This window comes from Phaethon lepturus, unplaced genomic scaffold (assembly GCF_000687285.1).
Source record: "Phaethon lepturus isolate BGI_N335 unplaced genomic scaffold, ASM68728v1 scaffold15718, whole genome shotgun sequence".
In the NCBI taxonomy this organism is placed as follows: Eukaryota; Metazoa; Chordata; class Aves; order Phaethontiformes; family Phaethontidae; genus Phaethon; species Phaethon lepturus.
This window is the reverse complement of record NW_010555891.1, coordinates 1,249-10,902: the sequence shown is the minus strand read 5'-3', so window position 1 is coordinate 10,902 and position 9,654 is coordinate 1,249. Positions and strand designations below refer to the sequence as shown.

Sequence of the window (9,654 nt, the reverse complement as noted above, 5' to 3'; positions counted from 1 at the left end):
CCCTCCCCACTTCAAGACACTTATATCTACTTTATAAAAAAAGACACCTGGGGAAAGGCACCTCCCTACAGCACGGACCGTGTAACCCCCTTTTTTAGACAACGGTAGCATTACCTCATATCTGCAGCACATCTGGGATCCCAAACCTGGAGTGACAGACTCCACTGCGGGCTCTCCTTGGCCAGAGGCATGTGTGACACTACGGGCCATACTATTATATACACTATAGCATATACTTTACCAATATACCGTATACAAATACTACTGCTATTACTAACACTAGTATCAATATAGCATGCACTACAATTGGTACAGCATAGATAGGAACATGCTATACTAACGCTATACTACACTTCTGTAAGGCCTTTGATATGGTCCCCTATAACATTCTTACCTCTAAAATGGAGAAATATGGGTTTTATGAATGGACCATTAGATGGATAAGGAATTGGCTGAATGGCCATTTCAAAAGAGTTACAGTCAACAGCTCAGTGCCCAAGTGGAAACCAGTAGCAAGGGTTGTGCCTCAAGGGTGTGTACTGGGACCAATACAATCTAATATCATCAGTGACATAGTGAGGTCAAGCGCACCCTCAGCAAGTTTGCAGATGACACCAAGCTGAGTGGTGCGGTTGACACACCTGAGGGACGGGATGTCATCCAGAGAGACCTGGATGAGCTCAAGGAATGGGCCCAGGTTGAACCTCATGAGGTTCAAGAAGGCCAAGGGCAGGGTCCTGCACCTGGGTCGGGGCAACCCCTGGTATCAGCACAGGCTGGGGGATGAAGGGATGGAGAGCAGCCCTGCCAAGAAGGACTTGGGGGTCCTGGTGGGTGAAAAGCTGGACAGGAGCTGGCAATGTGCGCTCGCAGCCCAGAAGGCCAACCGTGTCCTGGGCTGCCCCCAAAGCCGCGTGGCCAGCAGGGCGAGGGATGGGATTCTGCCCCTCTGCCCCGCTCTGGGGAGACCCCCCTGCAGGGCTGCGTCCAGCTCTGGAGCCCTCGGCACAGGAGAGACATGGACCTGCTGGAGCGGGGCCAGAGGAGGCCCCAGCAATGCTCCGAGGGCTGGAACAGCTCTGCTGGGAGGACAGGCTGGGAGAGCTGGGGGGGCTCAGCCTGGAGGAGAGAAGGGTCCGGGGAGACCTTCTTGCAGCTGCCAGGGCTGAGAGGGGCTGATAGGAAAGATGGGGACAGACTTTTTAGCAGGGCCTGTTGCGACAGGACAGGGGGCATCAGTTTTAAACTAAAAGATAGACTAGATCTAAGGAAGAAATTTTTGACAACGAGGGTGGTGAAACCCTGGCCCAGGTTGCCCAGAGGTGGTCGATGCCCCATCCCTGGAAACATCCCAGGTCAGGTTGGACGGGGCTCTGAGCAACCTGCTCTGGTTGGAGATGTCCCTGCTCATGGCAGGGGGTTGGACTAGATGGCCTTGAAAGGTCTCTTCCAACCCAAAATTTTCTATGATTCTATGATTTTACTGTCTGCTGTCAGGTTATTTCATCTGCATTTGGAGGGTGCCCAGGTCCGGGCTGGGGTCCCACCTCTGGCTGCTCCCCTCTGCAAAGCCACCACTCTGCAAGGCTGTCCCAGGTCCATGAGGTTGTGGCGGGTTGACCTTGCTGGACACCAAGCTGCTTGATCACTCCCCTCCTCAGCAAGACAGAGGGGAGAAATTAAGATGGAAGAAAACCCTGTGGGTCAAGATAAAGGCAGTTTAATAAAGCAAAACCAAAGGCCACGCATGGAAGCAAAGGAGAACAAAAGATTTATTCTCTACTTCCCATCAGGGGTGATGTCCAGCCACTGCCCGGGAAGCAGGGCTTCAGTACGCATAGCGCTTGCTCTGGAAGACAAACGCCATGATAACGAACGCCTCCCCGCTCCTCTCTCTCAGCTTTTCTTGCTGAGCTGACCTCAAACAGTACGGAATGCCCCTTTGGCCACTTCGGGTCAGCTGCCCTGGCTCTGTCCCCTCCCAAGATCTTGCCCACCCCAGCCTGCTGGTGAGGGGGGAATGTTGGAGAGACAGCCTGGATACTGTGCCAGCACTGCCCAGCAGCAGCCAAAACGCTGGTGTGTGGTCGACACCGTTCTGGCTACCAACACACAGCCCAGCACTGGGAGGGCTGCTATGGGGAAAGCTAACTCCACCTCGGCCAGCCCCAGTTCAGATGTTCGTCTCCCACCAGCTTCCCCATCTCTTTTTTGACCCATCAGCCCAATGGCTATGAGTATTGCAATAAGACACCAAGCCTCTACGCTGAATTTATTAATTTCCTTTATTTATATATAGGAAAGGCAATAAAACAATACAATAGTATACGCCAGAGATTTGATCCCAAGTGTCCTCTCTAGTAGACTTTCTGCTCACATTATCCATTTCAATGTCTGTGCTTTGCCTTTTCCTCCACAGCAACACAGTATTCCCACCCCGATACCCCACGGTCAGGATTAGGCCCTGCACCCAGGACCTAAGGCACAAGTCTCTGCCACTTGAGCTAGAGAAATCTCTACTACAGTGCGAGGGAGGAGCAGGCGGGGACAATGCCTGGGGAGGGACATGGGAGGAAGCCACGGTCCTGTAGATGCGTGGCCTGGGGCTTGGGTTGGCCTCCTGCCACCAAAATCAGCCCCTGTCCCATTACTGATTTATACAATACCTTGGTTTACATCGTAGTATGTTTTTATATTGGGTTGATATAGCTGGTTGGGCTACTCTCCTTGCAAATCAGAGTGGGTTCAGGGGGGCTCTGTCATTTGCTGCTCAGTTCAAGGTACCCCAAAGGAAAGCCCAAGTTTTAAAGGGCAGATCCAGCCCAGAAAGCCATGAGATGACAGCAGCAGAAAGAGGCTAACCGAGTCCTAAAGACACCTCTGGAAAAACAGCTGTGTGTCTGGGCCTGCTGTGTACACCAGCAGTGTCCAGTGGTCACCAGTAACACAACAGGGCTTCTCTGGAGGCCAAAAAAACGCCGTCTGAACCAGGACAGTCTCTCCTGGCTGGACGGATTTGTGCCCCTCGGTCTCTTTCGCGTGCTTTGCAATGCTGCATAAAACCTCTCTGGTTGACCTGCCACTGCTCGCTGTCACCAAGCAGGCTTGCAAGCTCACCGCCCCACCAGATCAGCATTACCATGCTGGTCACTCAGCATTTTTCAGCCTTATCAGCCTTTTTCTACCTTTAAAGGTGTGCTAAGGCGGGTTCTCAAAACCACATTAAAAAAACCCAAACATCCAAGCAGAGGTCCCCCTAAAACCACAGGAACTCAGGACTCAGCAACCACAGGAAGGGCTGCAGACAGGAGGTGCACAGGACATCTCCGTCCCTGAGGCCCCGCAGGGTCTGCCTTCATCCCCATCCCTCTCCCCATCCCCTCCCCAGGCTGGTGGCATGGCTCACAGCAGGCAAGACACGGCTACGCTGAAGCAAAAGGGCACTTTTCCGAGCTGCCGGCAGCTGCTCATCTCTGCGTTAGCTTAGTTACATTAAGGCGTGAAGACCAAGTGCATAGGAAGCGGCGGGACCCTCCAAGCATCTCCAAATCAGCCCCTGAGTCCTTTTCCATTGAAATGTTCCCCACATCCTCCTCCAAGATGCTTGCTGTCATCAGGGGGAGGAAGAGGAGCCCCCAGCTTTGGGTTGGCCCCATGGGCATTGACTATCTGGTTTAACCCGTTGGCTAGAAGACAAGTCCATGAAAGGAGCCAGATCCACCCCCGCCGGCCGCTGGGCTGCAGCCCCCCGACGAGCTGTCATCATCCTTGTCCCTGTCCAAGTCTCTCCACCACAGCGGGGATTTCGGCAAGGCGGAAATGTAGGCGGCTCGGTTCCTTGCTTCTTTTTCCTGCTCCTGGGAGAAGGAAGGGAAAGAAATAACACAAGGATATCTGCGGCTAAATGACCCAGGTGGGGAGATGCTCCCACCTTCCCCAAGGAGCCAGGAGCCTGTTTGGTTGCCCCTGGAGCCTCCTCCAAATTAAACCGGGGTGAGAAGGCCATGTGCTCGTCTCTAGAGCTCGGTGGGAGGGATGCAGCAAAGCATTGCATCTCTCCAGTGATCAAAAAACAGCCATTCCACATCACCCCTGGGAGAGGAGGGACCCCTCAAATTCCCCCGGGTGCTGCTCCTCTCCTACAGGACACTGCTGTTTACAAAGAGCTGAACTCTACCGGTTGAATGAAACCTGTTCTAGTTTGTATTCCCAGCTCACCCATCTTTCCCAGGCACATACATAGGAGAAAATTTCGGGCAGAGCTGCCTCGGGCGAGCAACAGCAAAGTCACACACAAAATCACACAGAATCGTTAAGGTTGGAAAAGACCTTGAAGATCATCAAGTCCAACCGTCAAGTCAACCCTAAGCGCAGCCATCAGGTGTCTTCCACCAACCTCAACGCCCAACTTCATCGGGAAACCGCAATCTGTTTATACCTGGGTGCTAAAAAAGGAAAAGGGATTTGGCTTCAGGGACTGGGCGGGTACCTGCATGCACGGGTTTATCCGCAGGACGCGAGCCTGCTGCTGCCCGCATGGGTGGGAACGTGGCCCGTGAGCTGGGCAGCCACAAGGTCGCACGCTGCTGTGCACGGCAGCGGGAGTTACCTGCAAGTAGAGGATGTTATCTTTGGAAATGGCTTCCATCAAGTCCTTATGGAGGGAGGGTTCGCCGTGCAGGCGGCCAGCCTCGGCCAGAGCCTCATGTAGTAGGCAGCTCTGCCTGCCCGGCCGCTGCCTGTAGAAGAGGACGTAGGCAGTGTCCTTGGGGAAGAAAGAGGTGACGTTGCTGACCGATTCGAAGGAGGAGAAGGAAACTCTGGTGTCGTTAAAGAGGTACCACTGGATTTCGAAGTCCAACTGCTTGTCGGAGGCCGGTTTCGGTGCCCGGTCCCGGGCCTGCCCGTGGGGGATGTTGTCAGTGCACTCCCTGGAGTAGCAGTAGTAGTGGCCGCTCTCGGAGGAGACGCCTGAGTGCACCACCACACTGCAGAGGTCATACACGACAGACATGAAGCCACCTCCCGGGGCACCCCTGTCCTTCCCATGCTCACTTTCCTCTGGGGCAACAAGGACAGGCAGCTTGAGCACCACAGGGATGGAGACGTTGTCCAAGATCTTCTTCCTCTTCATAGTCTGTGGGTCAAAGGAGAACCTCAGCAGCGTGAGGATGAGGTAGTGTGGACCCTCCGTCAGCTCTGCCACCTTCTCAGCATCCTGCAAGGATGCACATTTCTCACAGTGGTATTTATTCTCTGCTGTCAGTCTCTCTGGGGATAGAAAATAGTTGATTAAATCCGGGACGGATCTGGAGTCCTTGGGAGCACATGCCTGCTCCCCGAAAGCCGGGTGTTTGGTTGCATCCACGTCAATGGCATCGCCACTGAAGGGATTTGCCACTTCTCCTGGCTCCTGGAAACCCAGTGTTTCCACCGGCATCGGCAGGGTTGTAGGGTCTCTGGCCATGGGGGCCTTCCTCGGGATCCAGGGAGACCCCGTAAGCTGGCTTCGGTCTTCAGGAGGCTCAATAAACTGTGGGCCGATTTCTTCCACCGGTAAAACAGACGTGCTCCCACGCACGTGCCTGTCTGGTGGGGGAAAAGCCAGGGACAGGTCTGTGAAGGCTTCTTCTCGGGAGGAGACATTCAGACACTTCAAGCAGCGGATCTTTGTCATCATTTTACCCCCAAACATCTTCTCAATCAACGTCTTGCTTAAATAATGATGCTCCATTGCCTGAGACATCAAGCTGGATTCCTTGAGTTTCTGGTAGATCCTTTTTCCAGTTTTTTCTTCTTCATGTAATCTTTGGCAGGGGAAAAGAAAGCTGCGTTATGCACCGATAAAACACCAAGAAGTAGTTTCTAAAGTAGTTTCTGTTCTTCACTCCAACGGGTTAATCTGGGTTATCCTGCCTGTGCCCAGGGTGCTGCAGGAGAGGAGGAGTTGGGCAGGATTTGGGAACCTGAGGTCTCCATGTGCCATCGACCCCCCACTTCTAGAGGGATCACTGGGACACCAGAGATTTGGGATTTCTAGGTAAAAGAAAGGCAAAAATCAATATTTTACAGAGGCAGCTGAGTGGCTTGTCAGGTACATCTCTAAACTTGGTAGAATTGCCTTCAGAGGAAAGGCAGAAATTTTCAAGCTGAACTACGTTTTGCCCTTATGCCTAAGCGAGCCCAAACAGGGTTTTATCAAGGAGCCCTGGACCGATCTCGTCATCTTTCACCCCAAGCCTCCACTCTCCCAGCTCCTCCGGGTCTCAGCCACTTGCCCCATTTGCAGGTGGGTCAGTGTTAAACATTACGTCAGGTCCAGGGACGCCGTTGTCACCAGGCGCCGAAATCACGGCGCTTACCACGTACCGGTCCAGCAAGTACTTGAGATACTCGGAGCAGTCCTGCTGGGCGCCGGGAGTGAACCAGGGTGGCCAGGAGGCAGAGAGGAAGCTCTCGGGTGAGATGGCAGGTCGCTGGCAGCAACACAGAAGAAGGAGAAGTGCTTTTAACCCGGGGGATCTGGTTCTCATTTCACACAGGGGGGTGGAGAGGGAAGAGGAGGATCTTTCTGGTTGCTTCACTGGGAGCAGGGTGTGCTTGTGTGCCTGATACGGTCCCCTTTTCTTCCCCTACAAGGGCTAATCCCAGTGCACGGGAAGATTTTCTTGGTTTGCTGCAAGCCAGGACTGTAACGATTAATTTTGGCCATTATTTTACATATACTTCTCCAAAATATCCATGTGTTTATTTCTTCCTTCAATTTTAAAATGGTTTATTGGCCTGACCCAGAGAATTCTACTTAATTCAGCCTGAATTTAATTTGATGCTCCATTTAATTTGATCAGGATCCCTCTCACCAAATCCCTTTTTCAAAAAGAAAAAAAAAACAAAGCAAAAAATCCACTCAACTTCCACCCGTCATTCTGATCACTGCAGGCAGGTAATCTGCATTACCGGATAATGTAATCACTGCCGTTAGGAAGCTGCTGTCTAATTAACATGGAAAAAGACCCATCTTTGGCAAAGAAGTGACTTTAAGAACAGCCTGAAGAAGAAAAATAACTAGAAGCTATTAGGAAATTAGCAGGAAACTATTAACCATAAAGTACACAACAAGCAAATATGCTTCTATATTTGCTCATCACAGATCACAGACACCCTAACCTGCCATCAAAAATTAGACTCTTCTATAACCAAATATTAAATTTAACAGGTTGTCTATATTTTTCCCCCCAAAGTCATCCGTAATGACATAATACCACAATGCAATAAGCCAGCTCTGTCAGTCAAGGCTTGGAAAATGGAGAAGCCCAGATGACTGGTTTCACAGCAAGGGAAAATTCACTGGACTTTCAAAATCATGTCTTTCTAGGGACAGAAAGATGTATTTTCAGGGGAGGAGCTAGATATGACCTACCTGTATCTCCAGGAGTCACTCATATTAAATTTCATGTTTGTCAAGAAAGCATTCATAATTGATTTGCTTAAGGGTGTTACTTTTATTTTATTTTCCCTCACATACAGAGCATTCAAGGCATCTGGAATCTAAGGGGGGGTGGTATTATTATACTTTTAACAAAACCACCTTTAAGGCAATTTTCATCGATTCCTTGTGCTGTGGTGTGAAGCAAGGGGACAAGTGAGCTGCTCCAGTCTTCCTTGCTGCACAGCAAGAAACAAAAACCTTTGCTTTATACCAACAGGCTTTTCAGCTGGCCACATATGTAAACTATTACCAAATGGCCTACACTGTCAAAACTATTAGTTATTACATCAGCCCAACCCAAGAGGACCATGGGCCAAAGACAGGCAGCCTGGTGTGAACACAGTTCACTTTCAGGGTGATAGGAGCTTGCCTCCTCCACCCCCAAAATTAGCCTCTTTCATATAAACAAAATCTGTCCCGTTATAAAAACCCACCAAGATCCACAGCTCCTTATCAGCACGTTGGAGTCGGCAGGAAGCTACTTGGAGACGAGCCTTTCCGCAGCCGACAGTCCAAACAAATAACTAGAACATGAAATAATTACCTGACTGTGCTCCAAAAACGCAAAGAGCCACTGGAGCTTTGTCATCAGGGGCTGGGAGTTGCCCTCGCTTAAATTCAACACCGAATGCCGAAAGCTGCAAAAGAAAAGCAGAGACGCAAACAGTAAGATGGAAAATCATCGCAGGACGCGCAAGGCCGGCGTGATGAGCAACCCCTGGAGAAGTCTTGAGTGGGAGCAAGGGAGCAAAAACTCACTCCGAAGCCATGAAAAGAGACTGTAGGATGCTGTTCATGTAGCAGGTGTTTCCCAAGTTAATTAACCCGATCTTTCCCGTCTCTGATTTGGATGCCAGGCGTGGGTAGAAGCAGGCCAGCTCGTTCTTCTGGGAGGTCCAAGCATTTTGTCCCAAGAGATGTTTAATCCGATCTTCATTTGGAATAGGAAGAGCCTTGGAAAGAGAGACTGGTGTTACGAATCGTTATCTTTCCATGCGAAGAATTAGTAGCGGCAGCTGCAAAACTCCTTTGCTAGAGGTGTTCACGCAGCTCATTTCCTCTGCTCTTTGCTTGAACATGCATCCATGCAAGGAAGTGTTTAGCTGCTATTTTTAGGCATTCAAGATTAAAGTTATAGCTAAAACCCACAGGCACAATCAGGACTTCTGCAAGGCCGCTGTAAGAGAAGTATCTTCCCTCAACTTGCCTTTGTGAGGCTCAAACTTGGAATTTTAAACCCTTTCTTCTACCACAATTTGAGGTGTTGAGGTTAGGACATCCCTCTGCACTAGGCTGCAAACTAAGATGTCATTTCCATATGGAAGACAGAAAAATAGCTGAGAGGTGCGTGTCTTACTTTAACCGCTTCTAGGACTGGTTCGTAGAGATCTGGAAATCCTGAGAAGCGGAAGAACATGCAGTGGATGAGCTCGGCCAGCTGCTCCAGGGAGCTGGTGGCAGAGTTGGAGTCCTCCTTCTTCAGAGAGGCCACCAGCCTGGGGATGTGAGGGAGCAGCTGGAAAAGGAAAATTCACTACATCAAAAATGGCTCCAAATTACTCGCAGAGCTTTAACACACATGCAGGGGAACGAAATTCACCCGCAGGCAGAAAGGACAGTTAACAGGAGTTGACTTCATTCCCATTCTGGACTTCATCCTTCACCCTATGAACCCAACAGCAACTCTTCTGTTGACTTTAGTAGTGCAAATGCTATAGACTTTAGAGGGTTTCGTGTTGCATGACACCTGCAGGTTGGTGCTGCTGCTTTGCCACGATGCGATTATCGTTCTTTGTGCAGATAAATCTCTACTAAATCACACACCCACGGTGCAGAGGTGCGTTATATGCCGGCTGCCAAGTGTAGGGATTCAAACCTACAAGGCAGATGAATTAGCCTACCAGAAGTGTTGTCGGGTGTGCTATATTTTATTTTGTACTGTATAAACTAAACTGGAATGACTATGGTCGAATGGATGGCGACAGGCACATAAACAGCACACTTGTTATTTTGCTTTCATCTAGAGAATTTAAAAATGAACAAGCAGACGCAAACGCAAATGAGACATTGCTCACGGGCACCCTCTGCTGACCCCGCAGCTGCACAGAGGATTAATAACCTATTTCCAACCCTGCAGATGTGCTAGAGTGACCCTGGGAACTTAC

The 9,654-nt window shown here is 50.5% G+C and overlaps 1 protein-coding gene across 1 annotated transcript; it reads right to left on the bottom strand.

Annotated features, from left to right (window-relative positions):
• Nucleotides 1–3,686: 3,686 nt before the first annotated feature.
• On the bottom strand, nt 3,687–8,999 carry USP35 (ubiquitin specific peptidase 35). Its single transcript, XM_010292313.1, has 6 exons — nt 8,847–8,999; nt 8,249–8,442; nt 8,034–8,127; nt 6,370–6,476; nt 4,610–5,807; nt 3,687–3,857 (listed from the first exon to the last, which is right to left on the bottom strand). The coding sequence occupies exons 1-6, from the start codon at nt 8,904–8,906 to the stop codon at nt 3,687–3,689; spliced, it is 1,824 nt and encodes a 607-aa protein (XP_010290615.1). The 5' UTR covers nt 8,907–8,999.
• Nucleotides 9,000–9,654: the final 655 nt, after the last annotated feature.

Coding starts and splice junctions, on each gene's coding strand:
- USP35 (XM_010292313.1), bottom strand. CDS start 8,906: ATGTTCTTCCGCTTCTCAGGATTTCCAGATCTCTACGAACCAGTCCTA. Junction 8,443..8,846: donor CAGTCCTAGAAGCGGTTAAA/GTAAGACACGCA, acceptor TCTCTTTCCAAG/GCTCTTCCTATTCCAAATGA. Junction 6,477..8,033: donor CGTTTTTGGAGCACAGTCAG/GTAATTATTTCA, acceptor TGTTGCTGCCAG/CGACCTGCCATCTCACCCGA.